General features: G+C 35.7%; 2 protein-coding genes across 3 annotated transcripts in view; one reads left to right on the top strand and one right to left on the bottom strand.

The window, feature by feature from the left end:
- The window catches only part of LOC147845623 (uncharacterized), an 807,608-nt gene that overhangs the window by 107,071 nt on the left and 673,308 nt on the right, over positions 1-27,229 (bottom strand). The gene's annotated exons all lie outside the window — the stretch shown is intronic.
- The window catches only part of smurf2 (SMAD specific E3 ubiquitin protein ligase 2), an 85,329-nt gene that overhangs the window by 35,581 nt on the left and 22,519 nt on the right, over positions 1-27,229 (top strand). For both annotated transcript variants that reach the window (XM_087242965.1, NM_001114426.1), the window contains 8 exon segments: positions 8,506-8,639; positions 11,511-11,576; positions 13,187-13,271; positions 13,455-13,538; positions 18,335-18,537; positions 22,602-22,686; positions 24,054-24,212; positions 24,318-24,362. In XM_087242965.1, the coding sequence (XP_087099091.1) occupies positions 8,506-8,639; positions 11,511-11,576; positions 13,187-13,271; positions 13,455-13,538; positions 18,335-18,537; positions 22,602-22,686; positions 24,054-24,212; positions 24,318-24,362 (861 nt within the window).

Genomic DNA, 27,229 nt, shown 5'->3' with positions numbered 1-27,229 from the left:
AAAAGTGACACCAATAAAGGGCAAACAGCTTGCATTTCTATGGAAACCTCGCGTACATAAATTCAAACAACATTCATGAGTGGTGATGGCGAAATGAAAAATTATTTATTATAAATTGCCCTTTCTTCATTCATGGACTTGCTCATCATGTGATGCTTTATATTTGTTGCATTTGGAGTTGTGCAAGGTTTTGTTTAAACCTGTATTATTTATAGTAGTAATACAGTGCTCAGCATAAATAAATACACCCCCTTTTAAAAATGAATATCTGTTTCTCAGTGAACATGGGTAATATATATTAGTGCATTTGAACAAAACAGATTTATTAAACAGATTTATTTATTCTAATAATATTTTTTAAATTTATAATTTTTTAAAATCTTTTAACATTTACTAACGAAAACAAACATACAAAATAATATTTTAAAAAATAATAATAAAAATTACAAGTGTGTAAATAAATAAATGCATGTACATGCACCTATAATATAAAGGTATTAAAACAATTGTAAATGAATAGCAGGCGATACAAGACAACTTGAGTTTTATTCTTGTTGAAGCAATTAATCACTTAATACCAGAATGTTCCAACTTTTGGAATGCATATAGTTTTTATGTATCACGTGGAACGTAGAGGCCAAGACACTCATCTCACTTCTCATTAATTTATATTCATTTGTCATATTCAAAGACAGGGGGAAAAGTAGAGAAAACTAGTAACAAAAAAACTGTGAAAAAATCTGCCTCTTTAATTCTAGCATTAAAACATTTTTTTTAATCGCTTAATGCATTCTTATGGCAAGCATATGCTGGGAACACATCCACTAGCTAGTTATATTTTTCCTTCACTTTCATCAATTGGTGATGTTTGTCTCTCGCCACTGGCTTGCTTGGTTTGGGACTTGTGATGCTGCACATCAATGGATTTGCTCTTCAGACACATTTTCAATTGACCAGAACTTCTATGTTAAGCTGCTTTGACAAAATCTATATTGTAAAAGCGCTATAGAAATAAAAATTAATTGAATTACATCAACACAAATATTGATGTAATAATTTCTAAGTTAACTTTTTTCTTTTTTTATACAAATTTATGTGGATTGAACAAGCAAAAAAAAAAAAAACATCTACAGTTTTCAGTAATTGTGTTGTTTCAGCTCCCTCAGCTCATGTAATTTGTTAGTGCAGTGCCATGTAAAAATAGAAACTTTCCCTCTACACTGGCCTGTCACATTTCCCCACAGACCAAAAGCAAAACATTAGAGTGTAAGAGAGTGAGATACAAGGAAAATCTCCGGTAAAGTATATGATTTCAATACTTGTCCTGTTCTCCTATGAAGCGGACAGCCTGCAGCTAAAGGAAGCACCCGTCTCCGTTTGTTTGGTTGCCAGGGCAAGTGTAGACTAACCCTCACCCCCAGGACGGCTGTGGAGTTAGCCAAGCATGTCACGTCTGTCAGCGGAAAATAGGCCGCCATTTTCACAGTCCTCCCCACAACCCGGAGAACTGGGCGGAGGAGAGAAAACCAAAGAGATCTCGCTCAAATCCTACATCAGAAAGTTAAAGCGCTTAAAGTATACTGGTGCTTCTGTTCACCATCAGGGTTTCTTTTGAACTCAGGCTACGTGCTTGTAAAGGTATGATTCAAATAAAGCATTTCACAAGAGATTAGTTGTCTTTTTATTGGCAGGGAGAAATTTTGTTTGTTATACAGGCATTGTTGAAAGGTTATCAGGATATTTAGTGTTTTCATTTCTGCTGAACATTCATGACCAGCTGAATGTCAAAATCATTTAAAGTCCCAAGAAATCAAAATTCACCATATTATTTTGCTAGTTTTGTAAACATGTCATTAAGAAAAAAAAGTTTGCCCGTCTAATCTTTAATTGAAATCTAAAATCCGTAGAGACAGAACAATTAACACGAACTGGAACTGCGTGTTTTATTTTTAAAGTAAACGAGTGGTGGATTTTACCATTTCTAGATTCAAAAAGCTCTCGGGTAAAAGATTTTCCTTACAAACATATTTTTGTCGCTTGTTAGCAGACCACTGTAATGCACACATGTGGATCCACACACAAGCTGTGCTCTCATCACTGGGAAATGGAAACAAAACCTTTGTTGCAGCACATGTATAAACGCAACACTGACGACCAATGTCTCTGAACAATTTTCCAAAAACTACATGTTTGAATTACAGTGGGCAACACAACGTGGCGTCTCTCTGAACACTGTAACAGGTAAAAAGAGACTTTGAAGTAGTGCTGGGCAATAATTCGATATAGATAATTATCACGATATAAAAGTTTTCGATAGAAAGGTAATGACAGTTCGATAATTGCTTGATAATATTTACGCACTATGCGTAAAGTTGAGCAAGCATTTTTCAGCCTGCCCTTTTGGATGCCGCAAGCCGTACAAGTTTACAGCAATACAGTGTTAGGTATACTTAAAGGAGTAAGAAAAAATTAAGGTAATAAAGGTCAGAGTCACAAACATTGTTGACAAGAAACGTCACTAGACCTTAGTTTTTTGCTATCCGACACAAAACCGAGCAATGTGCACTGCAAACTGCGCAGATGACTCGTGTCATCAAAAGCAGGCAACACCACAAGCCTGTTTCATCATTTAAAACAACACCACCCTTATGAAGATGCTAGGAAATTTCGGACCTAAACAAGTGCGCAGCTTCCCAGCAGAGTCTCATGTCATCATTTTCGAAACCCGTGCCTTACGAGAAAAAAACCCGAAAAGACAGACGAAAGACATGACAGAAAAAACAATTTCAAACACATTTCAATGAACACTTGAAGCTTGCTCTACAGGCTGCATTATTTAAGGATATTTGTTATGACATTAATAGGATCTTTTGTTTAGTTTACTTTTTAATATTAAGATATTTGTTTTGAAATCTGTAGCCTGCATTGCCCCTAACCAACAGTAAAACAACCAGCCTTTATATATTTAAAGGACATAATCACTAAGGGGAAATCAGATGCTCAAGACATAATCTTTCAAATAATGACATATTAAAAATGCAGCAAATATATGACAGACGTTTACAACAGCAGTGGAATATTATTTAGGTCCTTATATACCACGGAGCGAAGCATCATCCACCCACAGTTGTTTATGGCGGGCACGAACAAAAAAAAAAAAAAAAAAAAAAAATATATATATATATATATATATATATATATATATCCTTGAAAATGTATCTTTTTGCAACGAATTTCGTTTTGCATAATGTGTAACTTAATTTGGATGTATATTTTGTTGGTCAGTTATCTACAGGATAAACAAAAAGAACGTATAACATCTGAGGTGAAGCTCTTTAAAACAAATCCGCCAGGTAAGCTTTTTGCTTACCTTGCTTTAGCGCCAAAACAATCCATTAAACAATTTTCACGGTTTCATTTTAATTCATTAACTAAGCGTGGTCTCAGCAGCATGAGCTGGATAGTCTTTATGCAGCACTGATAGATTTCTTGAGTTACCTCGGAAGAATAAACTCAGATGAGAGCTCAAAAGCTCGCTGTGTAAATGGAGAGGCTCCCCGCATGTTTTCGTTGTGATGAGCGATTTGTAAAATGAGAGTCTGCATAGGCCTTGTTTAGAGTTCATCCAAAACTGATAATTCTGTGACCATTAACTCACCTTATACTTGTTCCAAACTGGGTTTATTTTATTTTTTCTGATGTTGAACAATAATATCCAATAAGTTGTAATGTCTTTGGTTGTTGAAAACTTGTACAGTAAATGCGGAATTAAGATTGTTCTTTTGTTTATTATTTATTTTGTCAGACAGCTAAAACATTTCACTAAATGTGTTAAATCAGCTGGACAAAGCGATTGCCATACTGAAAATCTTATAAAATTGATAGATATAAAGATTTTACGTTTATCATGATAAATATCAGAATCGACTGATATGAAATAAAATTATCATGATAATTTTTTTGCCACATCGCCCAGCTCTACTTTGAAGCTATATTATGCATATTAATGAAGTTGCAACTCGTTCACAATAGAGCAAGCTGATTGGTTTGAACCAAGTATTTCTCATAATTTAATGAACAGATATGCTGAAAATTCAATGACATCATTTTTGTAAAGTATTACATCGCTTTGGAAATGTTCATTATTACCATTTTATGAGTCCATTTTATACAGTTTGCAAGCGCTTGGACCCTGAAGCCATTACGTGTGACGTCACATTAACAAGCAAATAGTGTTTTTAGCAAAGTGGAACATAAATATAGTTGCAATCAGAATTATTAAACCACTTTTGAATTTTTTTGTTCTTTTTTAAATATTTCCCAAATGATGTTTTACAGAGCAAAGAAATTTTCACAGTATGTCTTATAATATTTTTTGTTCTGGAGAAAGTCTTATTTGTTTTATTCCTGCTAGAATAAAAGCAGTTTTACCTTTTTAGAAACATTAAGAGGGCATTATTGATAGCTCCTTTAAGCTATATATATATTTTCGATAGTCTACAGAACAAATCGGTGTGATAAAATAACTTGTCTAATTATTCTAACCTGCCTAGTTAACCTAATTAACCTAGTAATTAAGTTAGCCTGTAAATGTCAATTTAAGCTGTATAAAAGTGTCTTGAAAAATATCTAGTCAAATATTATTTACTGTCATCATGGCAAAGATAAGATAAATCAGTTATTAGAGATGAGTTATTCAAACTATTATGTTTAGAAATGCATTGAAAAAAATCCTCCCTCCGTTAAACAGAAATTGGGGGAAAAAATAAACGGGGGCTAATAATTCTGACTTCAACTGTATATCTGTCACACATCTCAAAAAATGCATTTTGGTGTTTTGGGACATTTTAAATTGTCCAATTATGTATATCTTAGGAATTGGACATGGCTAACATATTTAACCATTCTGCTACATCTGTCAGTTTTGTCAGCAAACAAAAATGGTGAGAAGGGATGTGTCTGTTGTAATAACTATAAACCCAATAAACCCAAACTCTTTTCCAGATCTTTCTGCCTACTTTAATACATCCAGTCAGCTCTCAGTAGAAAAAACAAGCCTCATTCATATTTATCTCATTCAGTATAATCTGATGCTGAAAGGTTAATCAGTGTGACTTTTATATACAAAATGTCAACAACTACAAACTACAGAAATGCCAGGAAATCTCACTTTGTTACACTGTGACTAGATTTTTAACATCAAACAATATTGGAGCTGAGGTCATAAATTCATATCCCATAGTTGCAGTTTTAGTACTCTGAAAACTGGACTGACACTGATTCAATATACTAGTACTTCTATGTTAAGCTGCTTTGACACAATCTACATTGTACAAGCGCTATAGAAATAAACATGAATTAAATTAAATTGAATGTATAAGTAACAGAAAGCATCTGACAATTATGCGATGTTGGCAACTGGTAATTAACAAATTGTATATGATGTTGTAACGTGAACAACTAAAAATAATAGTGAGAATCAAGTGGGAGAAAATCAAACTGTAACATTATCAACCGAGATTAACATTTACAGTATGCTTTAGCAGTGCTTTCATCTAAAGCAACTTACAGTGGAGGAGCATAAGCAGTAAGATTAAAACATTAACCCAGATTTAGGGAGACTGACACACAATGAAAGCAAAAGATCCTCTAGATGCTTGGGTTAATACATTGTGTTTGAGAGGAATTGTGTTACGTTTGGACATTGATTAAAGTAGTGCAGCGCTATACTCTGACCAGGTCTTATCCTGGTTAGTTTTTAGAAATCGAGACCAAGCAAGCATAAATAAACAAATAAATACTACGTGTGCTGAAATGTCAAGGTCTGTCCTTGAGGGAGTAAAATGCTAAAAAGTTACCTGGCATCATTTTTTAACTCTAAAATGTATTTTTATTTCACATGTGTGTGTGTATCAAAAACAAGCTGTCCAACTTTAGGGTCAGGTCAAATTGAATTTACCAAAATGATTGAATACATTAATTTACAGAAAGCACAATTTTGGTTTGATCTAACTGCACTGTATTTTCAGCAGTGCATAAATACTAAGAGATGCATTTATTTATGGTACTTGGTACTTTAATTTGGTACTTTGTATAATAAAATTTTTAAAAGTGTCATTTTATGGGACATATCTTTTTGACTAAGTCATTAAATAAATTGTTGGTATTTCCTGGGAAAGCTCAGAAACAATCAGTCAGGTGTGATGACAGTTTATCAGACGAACTTAAAATACACAAACCATAATTATCTGTTGTTAAGTGTTGACAGCACAGGTTTCGAGTTTATTGTCTTGACTTCTGTTTAGCTCTGTCACTTTGTGGTCTGGTTGGGTAACTTGTTGCTACAAGATCTTGTCTGGTGTGTGTAACTATTGTTGTGAAGACTCTCCTACATAGCATGAATAAGAGCTGTTCAGACGGCAGTGCTTGTGCTCTTCTCTGCAGATGTCTGTTAAATTATTTCTGATCAGACCGAAAAGAACTGAATGTTTGGGTTTGTATGGGCTCGGTTAGCTCAGAACATCCATAGTCATTGACGTTCTGTCTTCTTGCTGCTTTCATCCTACCCCTTATATTTCCCTTTCTCCTTCTCTTTACTCCTCCACATCTTTGATTGGTTTTCAGTCCAAACAGAATCTTTTGCCCAGGGATTCTGTCCCATTGGCAGGCTTACAGAACGTTCAGACATTGCTTGGACGTTTTTTGACAGGCTCGCTCCTTTTGATGTCCAGCTCTGGAGGTGTTTCTGTTCCCTGACTTTAAGGGAATCATTTGTTTTGTCTAACACCATGCCAAATCCTTCAGACAAACCAGCTGAGTTTTATGTAGAACTTGATGAAATGCATACGCTGCTGAGAAAACCAGAGAACTGCATGAGATTTCTTGATGCTCTTGAACTTCGTTTGAGCTGTTTTCCCCCTGTAGCCCTGTTAAAAAGATCCGAACATGAGCCTTTATAAGTTGAACAAGAGTGATTAAAGAGCATGGGTTCAATTAACTTGGGTATAATTAATATTTTAATAACTTTTAATAGATTGAACTGTCCGAGATATGAACAAAAGCAAGTGATGAATCAAAGTTTGATTTTAAAAAACTTGAATGGTTATTAAAATCTTTATAATCTTTAAAATAATTAATAAAAATAATAAAAACAATTCGTTTAAAAATATTGAATGATATTAATGATGTGACGTAGTTCCGGAAACTTTCAGCCGCCCCCTGTCGTTTTAAAGAATATCACAACGGCGAACGTAGCAAGTATAAAAGCCTCGTCCTTTTCATGAGGTGCGTGCACAGTCAGCGGAGGAAGAGAAGCGTGTCACATTTGTTCATGCTGCTGACTTATACTTTGGATGTGCATTTTCAAACAGCGTATGCATTAAGGCTCATGAATGCAAGCCCTATACTGACACTGACGATTAGAAACGGTTGAATAAAGTCATTATTTTTGTTTTATATACACATTAAAGTATCATTGTAGCTTTATAATATTCCGTTTAAAACATATGTTCTGATTTGAGGACGTTTTTTTTTTTTTTTGCATTTCAATGACTCTGGAATCTTGCTGTCTATGGAGGATGAGGGAGCTCTTAGATTTCATACAAAATATCTTTTTATATATATTCTGAAGACAAAATTTCCCTTGGAATTAGAAACAACATCAGGTTGAGTAATTATTGGCAGAGTTTTCATTGTCAAAAAGTATCCCTTTAATTTCAGGTAAATTCAGGTTTAGTTGTATAGCACTTTTCATTAAATAAAGATATTTTTATTTATCTTTTTAAGGCAGCATTACAGAAATACATGCTTTACTTCAAGCCAGTCATTTTCTGTATGGGATAATTTGATATATTTATTAAAATTACAATTAAGCAGAAAACAAATTAGTTTTCATGCAGATATGAGCACAATTACATAATGACAATATAAAATATTACTAATTTCATATTTTTATGCAAAGTTGGTGTTATTCTTTGTCTTATTTCTGACTTAAATATCTTATTCTTCATTATAATCTTGCTCTGCTTCAGTCTTCTCCTCCCATTTTCTTTTATAGTATTTTGTCCTCTTCCTCTGTCATTTTAATCTACTGCTTCTTTCTGTCATCTTTTTTGCTGTTATTTTTCATCATCTTCCTTCTTGTCATCATCTTTTTTTCTAGTCTCCTGTTCTTTGTTGTGCTTAGTTTTATGATGTCTCATAGTCAGTGCTAGTTAGACCCTGCCACTGGCTGTAGCCTTAGCTGTGATTTGTGCAATATTTTATCCCAGACGCACACTTATACTCCCTAGTTTTTTTTTTTTTTTTGGTGTTGTTGTTGGAGTGGTGTCTGAACATTAAGCAGCTGATCTTTCCCTCTGAGTACATATTTTCATGGTTCACACTGCATGTTCTAACAAACTGCACCATGCACTGTCGAGACTGTGACTTCTGAGTCTGCTTCACTTTAAATTGGGTTGTGATAGAAAATCTGATTCAAAGTGACGTCTCTCGTTCTCTCTCCAGATATATCGGCAAGTCAGACTCCATCACCATCAGCGTGTGGAACCATAAGAAGATCCACAAGAAACAGGGAGCGGGATTCCTGGGATGCGTACGACTCCTCTCCAACTCTATTAACAGACTTAAGGACACAGGCTGTAAGTGTGTGTGTTTTGGTATGATTGGCTTACATAGAGTTTGTTAGTGTGCGTATAATTAGCTTAGAAAACATGGGTTTAAAAGTTGTGTGTGTGTGCATGTAACTGGTTCAGACAGATTTCAAGTGTTCTTGTGTGTGCATAATTGGCTCAGAGATTAGAAGCATGTGCTGCAATAGCTGTGTGTCTAAAGTGGGCTACCTTTAAATAAAATACACTACATTTACATTTTGAATACCATAGTAAGTGCTAATTTGGTTGGACACTGTCATTTTCAGATTGATGATTTGTTATTTGTGAATTTACATATATCTGACTGCAACACAGTATCCAATGTTTTATGCTAGTGAACTAAGTTGGTATGTTTTAGGGTACGAGGGCCCCTGTCACCGTCTGCCTGGCTGCATTCCAGTCCCTTGCTTGTGTTTTAGACCATTTTAAATGCAGGCTTTCCCTAGAAACCCTCCAGCGTGACCACTGTCCTGGATAAGCACAGGAAACCCACAGCCGCTCCCACAGCTGGAAGTGATTCGGTTCACTGTTTCCTGTTGCGCCCCTATGTTCGTTCTGTCTTTTCTCATTCTCTTCGTACTTCTGTCTTTTCTTCAGTCTTTCACTAACTAGGATATTCTATTAAAAGCTAGATTTTTCTTGAGCAATTGTAATAAATGGACTTGATTTTGCTAATTCTTGCATGATCCGTTCAATTTTTTATCTGTCTTTTCATCTATGCATCCATCCATCCATGTCTGTCCATTCATCTGTTCCATCCAGTCATCCATATATCATTCTATTCAATTGTCTATTGCTGTGTAAGTCTGTTAATATCAATCTCTCAATTCATTCATCCATCCATGGATTCATTTTTCTGTCTCTCTGATCGTTTAACAGTCTTTCTCTCCAACCTTCCATCTATCTTTGACCGTCTATCTATACTTTACTGTAAGTGTTATTGTTCCATTTTGGGATGATATGTTCTGCAGTGTAATAGATTTACAACATATTTAACCTATCACACACACTTAAGACAAACATTAAACAACATCAATAATACTTAAACAGTGAATACCTCTTCCCATTAAAATTCAGCAAATTAATAGCACAAGGAACAAATGGAAATCAATCTATTCGTCCGTCTGTCCCTATATTTATTAGTCTATTCAAACCTTTCTCTATCCATCTGTTTTTAAATCAATTTGTCCATCCATCCACTTATTTGTCCACCTGTATTTTCATACAATATTCCATCCAGCCAAAGTTCTAGGGTTCCCAACACAAATTGGATTAACTGAATAATTGTCACAAATCTAATTAAATCGAATTAAACTGTCACCAAAATAACTCAAGAGTTGTGTTGGTTCAACTTGTAATAAATAAGTAGGGGATCAAGCAGCAAAAGTAATTGTTTGAGTGCATCCTTTTACTTATATTCATGTGTCTGTCTTCATTTAAATGTCCAGTCAGTCTGTCTGTTCATCTGTCCAGCCATCCATCTATCTGTCCGTCCTTCTGTCAGTCTACCCATTAAAATTTATTCTTTTTTTATTCATCCATCTGTTCAATCTGTTTCATCATTCCATCCATCCACCCATCCATTCATCCATCCATCCATCCATCCATCCATCCATCTATCCATCCATCCATCCATCCATTCGTTTAATGTTTCATCCATCCAGCCGTTCATCCAAGTATTGTTACATCCATCTATCCATTTAATGTTTCATCCATCCATCCATTTAATGTCATCCATACATCCATCCATTTAATGTTTTATTCGTTCGTCCGTTCGTCCGTCCATCCATCCATCCAGCCAGCCATTTAATGTTTCATCCGTCCTTCCATCCATCCATCCATCCATCCATCCATCCATTCATTCAATTTAATGTTTTAATGATCCATCCATCCACTTATTGTTTTATTCGTCCATCAATTTAATGTTTCATCAATCCATCTATCCATCCATTTATCCATCCATCAAATGTTTCATCCGTCTATCCATCCATTTATCCATCCGTCCATCAAACACATGAGAAGTGCACGAAGTGTTTGTGCATTAATTATATGTCAAGCCCATTTATTTTTATTAATGAAAATGCAACAGTGATGCTCCATCAATATCTACCTGATTATCAATAACAGCCACATAAATATTAGTCAATAGAATTTCTATTTATTTTTTCAATATATTTTGTGTCTGTTGACTTAATTATTTAAATAAAAACATTGTCTACTGTACTTTAAAATATTTCCTGCCTGTTTTCAGCTCCTAAGATTCGCAATACACAACGTTCAAGATTCCTATTCAGTCATGTAATGGTAGTCATCATTCTCTGCAGGTGTTTGACCGTCTGAAGGAGTTTAAATGTGAGTCGGGTGTGTTGGGGTGGGTGGACGCTCCTCCAGGCCTGTTTAGTCTAGCTGTGCATCCTGATCTGACTCCATGTGTGTGTATGTGTATGAGAGTGAGAACAGATAGTGGCCTCTCTAATGTCTGCAGGCTACTTGTTATTCCTGTCTCTCTCTTTCCGGCAATGACAGAGAGCCCCAGCGTGTTTCTGGAAGCGCCTCACTCCTATCGGCACATCTACAGTCTGAGAGGAATAAAGCAGCCTCTGTGTGTGTTTACACGCACACACACACACACACACACACACACACACACGCACACACACACACACACACAGATACAGAGCCCTGCAGTGTATGTGACCTCACAGATGGAAAGTGGAGCGTTTTAAGCTGTTTTTTTTAAAGTCTCTGATAGCTTGCAGAGTGAGAAGGTCAGAGGTTATGACGCAAATGACATGCAAGGTTTTCAGTTTCTCACATGTTGCTGCTCATTTTTTTCTTGCGTATTTTTATTTTTTACAGATCAGCGTTTGGACCTGAACAAGTTAGGGCCCAATGACAGCGATACCGTGAGGGGACAGATAGTAGGTGAGTTACAAAATATTTGCCTGTTTGAGTGAGTGGTCTGTCAGGTATTTCCAAAGCTTTTCTTTTTGCCGATTATCTGTTGAGTCGCACCAGCACTGGCACTTCAATGTTATTCATTAAAGTTTCATTTACTATGCTATTCATTCCTGTTTAATAAAAAAATAAAGTCTTCAAATTTAAGTATGTAGATTTTACTCCTTATACTGATGATACACAGGGCTACATTTTTGGACATAGAGTATGTTTAAATGGACACAAATAATCCAATGTTAATATGATTAAGACAATAGTCTGAGAGTGAGTCTACCATGTAAACAGCAATTTTTGATGACCTTAATCTGACTAAAGTCTTAATCGAACTAACCAGAAATCAAAAATCAAATTAAGACATGTTGAATTTGCCAGTTTTAGTTGCATTATTGAAGAGCAGTACAAACATGTAAACTCCTTAATCAAACTTTTACCGTCATGTAGGATTTTTGCCGCATTTTGTGACAGGTAGTCTATACACTAGGGATGTAACGGTATCAGAATTTCACGGTTCGGTACTTATGTAAACTGATCATGTGACGTTTTATATTTTAATCAAAACACTGTTTTTTTTCTATTTAAAATTCTAAATTCTCACCCAAAGCCAACAGCAACACTTCCAGAATTAAAAATTAAATTCACAAATTCTGATATAGTGTGGGATTAAATGGTTAATGATGGTAAAACTCGCACATTTAGCCTCAGAGCCCTATAAATGTCTCTCATTTGGGAGCAAAGAAGGAAAATGCACTCATCCTGCTTGATTTATCTGTTCCGCTTTGATATTCCTCTGCGATTTTCTTTCATTCTGTCGAAGAGCCACATTGTTCCTTGTCCAATAAAGAGTTTTGTGGGGTGGTGATGTATTTGTGTCCCACGGCCACACCACAGGTTTTACAAGCACTCGTTCATCAGCAAATGAATGCTTTCCCATGGCTGAGAGTCTGAACTTGCTGATATTCCTAAATGTCAGATTTTGCATCACAAGCTGTGTGCTTTATGAGGAGTCACAGTTGCAAGTTGATCATGAGTGTAAACAAGTAGTTATTAGTCTGATCCTCAAAGCAGTCTTTACTACTTATGTCGCTTGTGCTAAACACTTTAAACTAACCTATTTTTTATACGAAGTTTAGAAATATGAAAATTATGAAAATCATTGTGAAAACTGATATTAAACCATTATTGGTAGTATAAACGGATATATCTTCTTTAAAAAGTCAAGGTTAATTTATTATTGAAGTGTTTTGTATTTTAAATTGCAAGGTTTTTTTCTGAGGTATTTTAATGCCTGACAACATAACTTTTTTATATATTGACAATTCATGCATTAATGCGTTTTTGTTCATGTTTGGTTTTTTTGGTATTTGTTCTTTATTTGCTTTATATTAATGGGATTAGCTTGTTTTACTAATGTTTCAATATTAGGAACAGTGTTGACTTATTAAAGTTGTGTTCATTGGCCTATGTGGGGACTGTACCTGCATCCGCTTGGTCACCAGTCCAAACTTTTAAGGCCACATCAACGGCTAAATATCCATGCCATGTCTGTCTTACACTCATTTTGGTGTTTATATCAACAGTTAGTCTTCAGTCTCGGGACAGGATAGGCAGCGGAGGGCCAGTCGTGGACTGCAGTCGTCTGTTTGACAATGACCTGCCTGATGGGTATGTGAAATAACTCTTAAAAAGTTAAGCTTAATATTATACTGTGTTTTTATCTTTCGCAGATACTCAACAGTATCAGCCAGCGCTCTTATCCAAGCCCTGTGTTTGTTCCTGCGCCATGTGCGTGTGTCTGTCTGTCTGTTTGTTCGTCTGTATGAATGTCTCTTTGTGTTCTGTCTGCAGCTGGGAGGAGAGGAGAACTGCATCTGGCCGGATCCAGTATCTGAATCATATCACACGCAGCACCCAGTGGGAGAGACCTACCAGGTGGGGTCAGCTTTCCTTTGTAGTAGTGCCAGTGTCTTTATTTTATTTTATATATATTTTTTACATTTTTTTCTACTATTTAAATTTTTAAACTTAATTGATATTTGTGTTACTTATTTAAAATTTATGCTGTTTTGTTTGTATAATATATATATATATATATATATATATATATATATATATATATATATATATATATATATATATATATATATGTATGTCTCTGTGGGTGTGTGCTTTATTTTGTTTAACTTTATTTGACCATTATTTACCTTTATTTTTAATTACTTATTTAAATACTTATTTTTGACAACTATTTTATACTTTTATCAATAGTTTTATTTTTTATAGTTGAATTATGGTTATTTTTTTCTAACTTTATATGTTGCTTTTATTTTATTTTGACCCATTTTTTACTTTTATTGGGTGTTTTGGTTTATTTTAATTGCAATATACTTGTGTATATATTAGGGCTGTGCGATATTGCAAAAGAAAATTATTACTATATGATGTTTCATACCATACTATATAAATAATTAATGAATATTTTTAATTTACCAACATTAGTAAGGCAAATAGTTTAAAGAGTAAAAAACAAAAATATTTAAACAAAATATCTCTTAATAAAAAATAAACATAAGTGTTAAAGAGACTCTTAAACTTGATAAATAAAATGTTATAAAGTCTGTGCAATAGCAAAGCATACTGAATAATCAAAGCAAACTTTAAGGTGTGAATAGCAATGATACAGTAAACATCAAACTTTCAAGTAAAGGAAAGAACCATCATTATTCAAAAACACACTGCAACTTTACAAATTGTGCAGTTGAATGACTACGTTACTCCCTATGCTAAAAATCTTCCAGACGGGGAGCTAGTGGCTGGAATGCACAAGAAAAGAAACCAAAAAACAATTTTTTATTTACAATCTTCTCACTGCTGCTACACAGAACTCATTTTGCATGTGTTGTCATTTTAACCTGAAGTGCCAAGCGCTTCCGCGTGGATTCCTTGACCATTTGCAATAGACTTTGTGCTTGCGCTCCCCTATCATCTATCGTAACCATTTTCTCAGAGGATGACAAACGGACAAATCATTGCTGCAGCTCCGATGTAAGCTTATGCAGAAAAGTAAAAAGCACTGCGGGTTTGGGTGCGCTGTGTTTGTCTGAGCTAATTGGTTACTACTAAAATGTGTACTGTATATTCCATACAGAGTGTGAAGCAGATTGGTTAGTTCTAGTTACATGAATTGCGGTGTGCTCGGGGCATTCAGTTCAGATGTTTTTTAACTAGGTAATGCATGCGCCTGGAAAATACGCATGTGTCACATGCACGCTCTTTGCTCAACATGTGAGTGTTGTTCCCATATGCGCGTCGAGCATGTCGCGCATCTTTTTCCCCAAGCTTATTGGCACTGCTTCCAAGGCACGCTCTCAGTAGACACATTTTAATAAAACGATAGCGCATTATACCGAAACTACATACCGAATCTTTTTTTATCAATATTGACATTGGTGTTCAGTCAATAAATATCGATACCGATTTTATCGCAAAGCCCTAATATATATATACAAATATTGATTTGCAATTTATTTTTTATTTCTTCGTTCATTTATTATTTTTTAGCTTTTTTTGTCAGAGATGCTAATAGTTGGCAGTCTGAAACTAAGTCTTGTATGATCAGGGCATTTTGGCCTACCCAAATAACTGCCCAGGTCACTGGGTTTACAGAGTTTTATTAAATATGATGGTCGTTTCGTTTGCGCTCATATTTGCAAGACAGAAGATTATTGTGTGTCCTCCACATCTGTCATCTTAGGCATTTCAGACAATGACCTAAATTTATCCAGAGTACAGATAAAAGATATAAAGCCATGTCTGGGAGCATCTCAAACTTTTAAGAAAACATTTAACCATAAAGACCAAGAAACATTCCAGGCAACATTCCAAGACTGAAATCTAAAAAATAAAAAAAAATGTGTGTTGGACTGCATTCCTTCAAGTCTTAATCTTCTGCATTTTATACCTCAAATAACAGAGGGTTTACTCCAAAAGCTGAGCCAATACATCACGTAGTTGATGAAACACCCATATGCTATTCTGTTTCTACTCTACAGCTTCAGTTTCTAGTCTTTCCTCTAGACGTTATCGTATACCTGTGGGGATTTGGTGCATGTTAGTGAGGTAATGTGTTGACAAGACTCAGTTGGTCTTAATGCTCAGCACACACTACAGTTTACAGCCACAAAAGCCAAATAGACGTTTTGAACCTCTGAAGTGTTGAAACCGTGTGGAACAGTGGGTATATTGAAAGCGAGTTCAGGCTGTGTTTATGCGCTAGATTCAGCACTCGGTCCCCATTCGCTGAGCTCGTGTTGCCAGTTGCTTCACGGCTGAGCTGCTGTTGCTCTTAGATGTTTCCACTTCACAATAACAGCACTTACGCTTGACCTGGGCAGCTGGAGCAGGACAGAAAATTTCACTCCCTTGTTTGGAGAGGCTGCAGGTCCGCGACTATGTCCCGTTGAAAGTCATTCAGCTCCTCATTTTGTTTGCCAGTGTTTGTCTACTGAGATTGCACAGCGCTGATATGTTACATTTAATAATTTAGTATCCAAAGCAACTGGACATTCTGTACTACTGAGATTTGAATGTCATGCCAAAGGGTCATTGAGTGCTTTGGTTTTCACTGCAAAAACCTATTTGTACAGTTTTAACATGAATCTGTAACCCAGAACACCAACAAAAGCATTCAGTGATCCTTCTGGGAATCAAAAAACAGCATAAAAAGGCTTTAGATGGTTAGCCGAACTGTTTGCTGGCTTTAGATATTTTTTTTTTAATGTTTCAACCAGCTAAACACCATTTCAACCTATTAATCTGGCAGTTTTTTTTTTGTCTTTTTTTTACCAATTTGTATAGTTTTAATATGAATCTGTAACCCAGCAAAAGCATTCAGTGGCTTTCTGGAAAAACAAACAAACAACATAATCCAGCCTTAGATGGTGTGTTGGACTATACGCTGGCTTTAGAGGGTTTTTGAATATGCTTTTACCAGCTAAGCACCATCTTAATCTATTAATCTTCAGGTTTTTATATATATATATATATATATATATATATATATATATATATATATATATATATATATATATATATATATATATATATATATAAATTTGTACAGTTTAATATGAATCTGTAACCTAGAACACCAACAAACGCATTCAGTTATTCTTCTGGGAGTAAAAAAAAGCCTTAGATGGTTTGCTGGTCTGCACGATGGCTTTAAAAGGTTTTTAAATGTTTCAACCAGCTAAGCGCCATCTTACCCTATTAATCTGGCGTTTTTTTGTTTGTCTTTTTTACCAATTTGTACACTTTTAATATTGATATTTACAGTTTTAATATTAATTTTTAAATATTTGTACTGTTTTAATATTGTGTTGTAGGTATTTCCCTATATCCAAGTAAAGCTACCTAATCTGGCCAACATCCAATTACCAGTAATTCAATACTTTTTGATCATTGGTTTGACATATTTACAGACAGCTGCTTATTGCCCGTTGCAATCAGATTTTCCCTCTGATGAAGTTCTATCAGTGTCAGAAGATTTCAGACACTTTCCTGCAGTGTGACAACAGCTGCGTTGAGCGTCAATCCAAGAACCAATAAGAGTGCAGAATCTGATGACGCAATCCATGTGACAATTTAAATGACCGCGGGGAAATGTCAAAACTGTTTTTTTTCCGCTGTGTGCAAATTGCCGCTACATATTGTTTGTTTGCTGTGAGGAATCATTTCACAACGTGGGATAGTGAAAGTGTTACAGGTGGATGATGTCCAACTCCGGGGGAGTTTTCACCTGTGTTTGGTGCATTTTCAATGCACGTTATGACGGCTGAGATCTTACATTGTGACATGGGAGCCATGTTCGTGCAGTCTAACATGCTACAATCGTTCAGGATTATTAAAAAAAGATTAAGATGGTCTGCGGGTGTTTGTCTGGCCTGTTGGCTGGTTTTCAAAGAATGTTTTTGAATTTTTTTTATTTTATTTATTTTTTTAGATGGCCCCCTAATAATAAAAAAAAAATCCATACTGGGCTACCATAGGATGGTTTGATATCAGTATTTATTACTGGAGTCATGATGGAATGCACTATATGAAAATATGCAGATGCAATTCTTGCTTTCAGAAAAGAAATCTGAATCTAAAAAGGGCGTAGAGTTGCTCCTGACATTGGTGGGGACCTATGAATGTCACCCTCCTCACACACTTTATTTTTGCATTGGAAAAGTCAACCGCAATTTTTGGCGCTGATTAAATATGAACGCAGATACAGCCTCTCACATGACAGCGGTGAAAGGCTCAGCCAATCACAATGTTCTTATGTGTTTATGGCAGAGAACACGAGTTAACCCTTTCTGCATGTGTAGGTTAATGCTGACGATTTGTTTTTAAGTGATCTAAATTTTTGGTGGGGACATTTTAGTAGTCAGTAGATTTTGGTGGGGACATGTCCTCTCTATGCATGCTAATTCTATACTCCCGGAATTTAGGATTTGTTTTCAAAATTGAAGATGTTTTTTCATTAAAATAATCATATCCGCAAAAGTTCTACAACATTTCCAGTTTACATTTAACCCACACTTTCATTTAGAGCCACCATGTTTTAATCATCATGTGTATTATCTAGGTATCAAACCCATGATCTTATTGTTGCTAGCACAAGCTTTAGGGACATTTTATCCCTTATCTCATGCATCCTTTTTCTGTTTACACAAACACAGGCCTGCATCTGAGTACTCAAGCCCTGGCCGGCCTCTCAGCTGCCTGGTGGATGAAAACACACCCATCATGACACCCAACGGGGCAGCGGGTGTACCTGCAGACGACCCACGGGTGCAAGAGCGGAGGGTTCGCTCTCAGAGACACAGAAACTACATGAGCAGAACTCACCTACACACACCGCCTGACCTGCCAGAGGGATATGGTGCGTTCTCTCTCACACACACACACAGACACACACATACACACACACACACACACACACACACACACACACACAGCAGTTCTTCCATTAATATCAGCCAACTTGCAATGGTCAAAAATACACTCTGAAATTAATGAGTTTTGTCCGCACATGCACTTGCACTGGAAATTTGTGCAGCAGCAGAAGTACTTAAAATCTCTGTAGTATGAAGAAAAGGAACTGGCCTGAAATTTCTGCGACATGCCGTCAGCACCAGCTGCAGGGTCAGACATGTGACCTGGAAATCCCTCTCTGTGTGTGTGTGTGTGAGTCCGTGGAGAGATCCAGAGGGTAGAGGTTATAGACACAGGTTAAATAGAGCTCTGTGTGCTCTGCGCTGCTCAAAGTAGCTTAATGTGGGTCTGTAGACTTTGAATGCAGGTCAAGTGTATGTGTAGAGACTAAACTATAATTAAGTTTAAATTAAATACATAAATACTGTAAATACTTTTATTACAAAAAAATGCCATTTACAAAATGGTAAGACTTTTATGGTCACTATTGCAGATTATGTAAACTAAAGGCTGCATTGCAACATGCAAATGACTTCTTATTTGAGTATTAGTAGACTGTCTGCTTAATATATGTTGATATGCTTCTTTAACAGACATTTAACTGATTATAAGAAACTTTGCAAGTAAATGTCAATTTACACTAACCCCAACCCTAGCAGTCTACTTACAATCTGATGAGAATTAGTTGGCATGTAGATGCAATGTAAGTAAAATTTGACAAAATAATAATAATAATAAAGTGATACCTACAAAATTAATAATAATATAAAGGCCTATATCTAGATCAATGCGGCCTGTGTCTGTTGAAAAAAACTTTGTTTGAATCCTTTAGGAGGACATTTCATTAGCATAAATCAATCTGCGAATACACACAGAAACTTAAAGGTCTTTTTGACAAACCCACAAATAAAAAGTTTGATTTAATGAAGAAATGTACCATTGTACAATTGTGTTTTCACAAATTATAATTATTAATAATAACAATAATTTTCTTGGTTAAAGAACACATAAGAGTTACATTAAAGGCGTGGTCCACCATGATATCATATTTTAAACTTTAGTTTTGTACCTGTGTGAACATAGACAACATCTCTGAATGTAAAAAGTTCTAAGTTCAATACAAAGGGAGACCTTGGGTTTTACAGAGTTAGCTTAGCAAAGCCTACAATGAACGAATTTTGGGGACTACAAAAAATACTTCCGCCCCCTGTAAGATCACAAAGGTTCGTTACTGCGCATCCAAACTGAGCAGGTAAGGGCCGTGGCCAGAGGCGCTGTAACGTTATAGCAGAGATTAAGCTAAAAATGCGTCTAAACACGGCTGTTTCCACAGAGCTTTGTCTGTTTCTGTATTTGGCCTTCCAAAGGACACGACACAAAGAGAGAAGTGCTTACAGTTCACTATTAATTATGTTCCAGAGAATTATAAAATACATAGCAAGCATGATATGACAAAACAGCACCAGAATCTCAGTTCAGTGCTGAATTCGGCTAAAATCTCCTCAAAGCAGAAGCTGTGAACTACAACATGTAAGAGTTTTTATTTGTTAAAATTGATCATGACATGTACAGTGTCTAGCATTAACGATATGCTGTAGCAACGATGTAAACAATGCGAATTGCTGCTTTTCCGGACAAACGATTTAGCTACAATTTCATATTTATCAGTCAAACTGCTGTTAACACACACACACACTCCACCAGCATGGTAGTGTCTCTTATGTGTGTGCACGCGTAACTGAATTGATTGTCTTTAGGCAGCTTTTCCATGCGTTTCACATCTCAGATAATGAAGTCGCAAAAGATATGTGGATGATTTATATTACTTACACCTGCATATTCCGGATACACGTGAAAGAGTTTAAAAAAATACAGATTAGCTTACCTGACTCGTGGTAGCTGCAGAATAATAAATCAAGGCTCACACAGGTCGCATCCCACATCTTGTGCTTTATTCTTCTGTCACGAAATATTACAGAAAATAACTTAATCTGAGCATCAGAGAAAAAGAAAAAGAAAGTCCCGCGCACATGCGCTTGTTACAGAAAGTTCACACATTCACACACACACATACACACATAGACGCAGACAACATTCACACCACACACACACACACACACAAAGACGCACACGCAAACACTCTTAAAGGAGCCGCACCCCATTTTCACTCGTTACAGACACTTGACAGATTTTATTATAGAGAGCAGGCAGGAGGTTGACTACGTTTACACAGCAGAAAATTGCGTGCTTTTACAGGCGTGAAGTGGAGCTGATCCGCGAATAGCAGCACCGTATGATGATGACCAATCAGAGTCACTTAAGGGCGGGCCTTTTAGAGGAACTAGGAAATATTCGTTTTTCGTTAGTCGTTTTCATGTTAGCTGAGTAGCTGTGTATAATCAAAGTGAGATATATTAAAAAATGTACGCGATTTCCTTTAAGTAAAACATGAGCACACGTTACATCTTATAAACACAACTAAGCCTTAAATTTACATTCTGGACCACCCCTTTAAATGCATGGGCCGTGGAATTAAATAATAAAATTAATTTAGCGTAATAAATTTTTATTTCACCTGACTGGTAGATGGGTGTCACAATGGGTAGCACGATCCCCTAACAGCAAGAAGGTTGCTGATTCGAGCCTCGGCTGGGTCAGTTAGCATTTCTTTGTGGAGTTTGCATTTTTTCCCAGTGTTGGCATTGGTTTCCTCCAGGTGCTCCGGGTTCCTCTGCTGTCCAAAGACATGCGCTATAGGTGAATTGAATAAGCTAAATTGTCCATAGTGTATGTTTGTGAAAGAGTGTATATGGGTCTTTCCCAGTACTGGGTTGCAGCTGGAAGTGAATCCGCTTTATAAAACATATGCTAGATAAGTTGGTGGTTCATTCCACTGTGGTGACTTCAGAATAATAAAGAGACTAAGGCGAAAAGAAAATGAATGAATGAATGAATGACTGGGAGACGATTAAGGCATGTAAGACCTGCAAACCTGTTTGTTTACAGGGTCTTAAAATGTCTTAAATTTTAAAAACAAAATTTTAGGCCTGTAAAAGTATTAAATTCAGTAAAATATTGTTAAATAATTTTAAACAGGTCTTAATTTCCCTATGTCCAAGTAAAGCTATTCAATCTGGCCAACAGCTAATTAACAATAACTCATCTCAAAATTTCTTATTTTATATATAGGGGTTTTTATTCCAAAGATATACAATTTACAACAACTGTTAGACATTTTACAGCATTTTACATTTTACAGTTTAGACATTTTAATCATCCTAATTAAATTCCCTAGTCAGGGAAAGAAAACTAAAGCAACGCATCCCTTTACACGGTCTTCCATTAATACAAAAACCATTTACTGAAGTAACCAGGCCATTAGAAAAAAAAATTGTTAGTGTTTAGCCCTGTAAATCATTCATAATGGTTTTAAAAGGGTCTTAAATTTGATTTGACGAAATCTGCAGAAACCCTATTTTAACTTCAGTGGAAAACAGGGAAAACTAATGTAAAAAATGTGTTAATATTTTAAGCCATATGGTGATATGGCCTAAAATAAGAACACTGTTTTCCAAAGCACCACTTTCAGAGCTTATTAAATGTGATTAGTCAGATAGAGGTTTAAACATCATCTTCTCCTATTTAAAAATGTTGATCATAATAGATAATGATTTAAAATGTTGCTCTGTAAACTGAATTTCATTTAGCAGATTCGGGTTTAGATGTTTAGTGCAATCTTTGTGGTTTTCCGAGCGATACATCATGTTCACATCAATTAAAAATGTATCCGCTTGTTTATATTTCACAACTGTTTTGCTACAAGTTGATTTATTAGTCTGGAGCAGACACATATTACTGTAATAGATCAGACAAGCATGTAATAACTCAAACTGAAAGTGAAAGAATGAAAGGAACTAACACAGAGAAAAGCTAGAACAATGATGGTATTCAACCCTTTAATTTTTTACACATTGTAAATGACTGATTGCGCCCCCTGGTGTTTATTAACAGAGCAACGGACCACGCAGCAGGGCCAGGTCTACTTCCTGCACACACAGACAGGCGTGAGCACATGGCATGACCCCAGAGTGCCCAGGTACACTTCAGCTCTGTGCATTTCACATGTGTTATTATAACAGCTTACCATTTTTTTAACTTGCAATTTGACAGATGTATTTGCTAGGAATTATTTTGAAATCTTTTTTTTTCATATGGCTTAATCAAAAAGTCCTTTGGTGTGCATGTAAATTTGCTTTTTGAGTGATGATAAAATGTCAAAATGAGAAATAAAAAGAGATGCAAACTTGAAAAAAACTTGTCAAATCTGCATGCAGGGACCGTTCAGCCAGTATTTGTGTAGGCAGAGCTGCTTGTCATGTATGCGAGAGCAGAACATGATTAGGAAAAAATGAGGGTGGGCGCTGGGTTATTTTTTTGACATCGCTGAACACTTTTACGCCGCTGCACATGTTTTTGCTCTTTTCATTTGACGTTTGGCAGGAACCTGAAAGCGGCATCTCTGAAGTTTGTTTTGTCTGACTTTCACTTGTTTTGATCTGTGTTTTGTCTGTCTTTTCACTTTGTTTGTATTGTTTTTGTCTTTCTCGCTGTGAGGAACATGTTAATGTAAAGTGATCTAGGCACTGTTTACATTCTTTTTTTTTTTTTTGAAGCCGTAGAAATAAATATACCCTGTATATTTTGATTGTACGCATTTATCCATTGGTTACACTGTCTCTGTACTAGGCATGGGTCAGTTTAAGTTTCTGACAGTATGATAACCTTTGTTTAAAAATATTACAGTTTCACTGTATCAAAGTATTGTGATTACTGCTCTAAAATATATATTTTTAAATGTCTTTTTCCTCCATTAAACAAAATAGATTTTATTTTAGGAAACATTTATAATATTTTTGAACATTAAACATGTCAGGCTAAATAATTGAAATAAATCATTGACTTGTGCTCTCTTTGTTAGTTTAAAAACACACATTTCTTTACAACACATTTAGAAAAACACATAGAAAACCCTAACTTAACCCTAACCTAAATTTTAGCCGTTTTAAAACCTTGACTTTTCCAAACCGTGGCAACCTTGAAACTGGTTATCGTCCTATGCCTGCTCTGTACCACATTTTTTGAAATTTTACCGATATTATGATTAAAATAGCTAAATTCTGTGGACAAGAACTAATCAAGGTATTGCATCAATTAGATGCTGTGGTAAAATTATTTTATAGTTTTTAGATTTCCACTTTCACTTTGTTCTAGGTAGAGATTTAGTCATTTTTTAATAAAAATAATTATGAACGTGATTTTAAAATAAAAACAATTGTATATAAATCAGTCAAACTATAAAGTGTGTTTTTTTGCTAAGGGGGTTAGTTTTGTGGTTTTGTTTTTAGTTAGTTGCAGTAAACCTGATTATGATTGTGTAAAAATGCTGAAAACTCTTCTCTGCAGGGATCTGAGTAATGTAAACTGTGAGGAGTTGGGTCCATTGCCCCCGGGCTGGGAGATAAGGAACACTGCCACAGGACGAGTATATTTTGTGGACCACAACAACCGAACAACACAGTTCACAGATCCACGTCTCTCTGCCAACCTGCATCTCGTCTTAAAGTGAGTCTGTCTGGACATCATCTGACATTCACCTCTCAACCTAGACAAAAACTATAGATAATAACATCTTATTAATGCCACTGTCTCTCACATTATTTTCAACAGTCCCAGTCCGAATGGCTCGCGTGCTGCAGTTGAAGCTCAGAGCAGGTAAGAAGCACATCAGATTCTCTGTTATTTTTGCATCCATTTTTCATTTTGTACACGTGTGTGTGTGTGTGTGTGTGTGTGTGTGTGTGTGTGTGTGTGTGTGTGTGTGTGTGTGTGTGTGTGTGTGTGTGTGTGTGTGTGTGTGGGGTAGCCTGTTTCGTGTGAGCCAGAGGAATGCATTAATGGGGAGAGATCGAGTTTCCCTTTTCCTGTCCTGACAGATCAAAGGACGCGTCCCACATTCCCTCTTCCCGCTTCATGTTGTTCTTGCAGTAACAGGAATATTCGGTGGGCTTCGCCATGCATGATTGCAGCCTCACTATTTGGGGAATATCAGTTCACATTGGGTGTCACAAATCAGTCTCTGCACCTGTATATTGAACTTTCAATCGAAACATGAAGGGATGTGAAGTATCCACCTGTCATCTGGGATGCGTAGACCGAGGTTGATCAATTATGATAATTCACATTTTGCAGCATTTATTTAAAATTCGCACATTGAAGTTAAGATTCAAACCTTAATTGACCAAGCATGCATAATTATAACAAAAATGCTTATATTCACATAATGCGCTGTAGTAATGCTGAAAAAAACACCATCTAAAATTTAAAACAACATACTACAGGGTCCCCGCGGGTCCTTAAAAAGTCTTAAAATGTCTTAAATAAAATTTTCGATTTTTAAGGTCTGAAAATGTCTTAAATTCTGTAATTTTCCATAAGGAGGTCTTAAATTTCATGTGGGCTCTTAAATATGTCCGACTCGTCTTATGGCGGCAAATCAATGCCAATATAAATCGAGCGCAGCGGTGATGTTTGCGCGTGAGGAGAAGTGAACCGTGAGCAGATTACAGGTCTACACGCGAGAAAATTACAGCTCGCGAGCGCACAGGGGATCTTCACGCGCGCGCTCAACTGATCCAGCGCGAGAAAACAAGTCCCGCACGCGCACATTATCATCTGTGCGCACGATGTACGCTCTCGCGAGCGAGGTCATGCCTACAGCGCGCGCGCGATCAGTTCTCTCCGCTCGTTTGCTGGTTCTTCTCTCTGCTTGCGCGAAACATTTTGGATTTTTGTGAGTCCTAGGGCGGGACTTGATTTTCTTGTTATCTCTAACGCTATTGGCTACTCTACCTTTCCAGAAGTTAGCCGGGATTGGACGCAGGTAAGCTAGTTTCCCCGTTAAATAAAAATATATAGGAAATCTTATCATAATGTCACAGTGTGAAACATAGACTTGCTTTCTCAGTAATAATAGGTGACGACTTACTTTCAATAATGAGATATTTCTTGTAATAATTAATCTCATAATAATGCCTATTCTTACCATCATGACCAAGTCATATAATGACATATCAAAATAATGAGATATATTCTTGTAACAAACTTTATTACTTGGGAGAGAAAGAGAGAGTTATACCATGTGGCAAAAGATCTCTCCATTAAACAGAAATTGGGGAAAATATACATGGGCTATTAAATCAGGACGAATAATTCAGACTTTAAATGTGTTTTGAACCATTTGATGAAGTTTAGCACCTACATTTAAACTGAACTCAAGCCAAACGTGTTCAAATTTATAAAAATCTTTTTTTTTTCTCTAAGATTCATGGTCCTTGACTCATTTTCTGTGAAGAACAAGTCAGAATAAATTGGATGGACAATAGTATACAAAATAGGCTATAAAGTGCATAAAGTACAAAGGTTTATAGTAAATATATTGCCATTAGTCTGTTATTCCACTAAACAGTTAAAGTCAGAATTATTAGCCCGCCTGAATTATTAGCCCCCTGTTTATTTTTATCCTAATTTTTATTTAACGGAGAGAAGATTTTTTCAACACATTTCTAAACATTATAGTTTTAATAACTAATTTCTAATAACTGATTTATTTTATCTTTGCCATGATGACAGTAAATAATATTTGACTAGATATTCTTCAAGACACTTCTATACAGCTTAAAGTGACATTTAAAGGCTTCACTTGGTTAACTAGGCAGGTTAGGGTAATTGGGCAAGTTATTGTATAACGATGGTTTGTTCTGTAGGCTTTCGAAAAAAATAAATAGGTTAAAGAGGGTAATAATATGGACCTTAAAATGGGTTTTAAAAACTTAAAACAGCTTTTATTCTTGCCGAAATAAAACAAGAAAAAAGTGGGCTACTAATTTTGACTTCAACTGCATATGTGACCTTTAAGATGTGGGCCTGTCGTATAGAAAGTAGTATTTGTATGCCTCTAAAGTGGAATGATGTAATGGATAGTAAGTAAAGCCAAACGAAGATTGTAGAAATTAAATTGTTGCTCAATAGGTGGCGATAAAAACCCATCTGAATGTCTGTCACTGTATTTTTTATGTTTAATTGGGCTAATCATTTTTGATTGAAGTCTTTATATGCAGGTTATTCAATCATTAACTAAAAATGAGATTGAAAAATATATATATAATATATAGATATATATATATATTTTACACTGATCTATATTACAAACAATGTTAACAATTATAATAATATACAAAGCTGCACTGCACATATAGTATGCATTGTATGGAAAGATCTAAAACGCAAATAAACTCTTCTGAAGACAATATTTCCTAGAAAGATCATCCCCAAGTGTAATAATGAGCACTGCTGTTGTGGTTAATAATGAAGTAAAATACAACAAACCAGACAAGTGCTGCACGGACAAACCAAATGGGTTCAGAAAGTCATGTTACAAGAATGCAAGTCATTATTTTGGATATTATTTGACTGTTTCTCGAGATTGAATCCTCATAAAGTTCATAAAGTTCTCAGAAAGTTTCTTATGATTATGACTTGCAAATTGTATATATATTTAACGGCGTGATCTTTTAACTTGC

Source organism: Danio rerio, chromosome 3 (genome assembly GCF_052040795.2).
Source record: "Danio rerio strain M-AB ecotype USA chromosome 3, GRCz13ab, whole genome shotgun sequence".
NCBI classification, from domain to species: Eukaryota; Metazoa; Chordata; class Actinopteri; order Cypriniformes; family Danionidae; genus Danio; species Danio rerio.
This window is presented reverse-complemented; position numbering and strand designations above follow the sequence as displayed.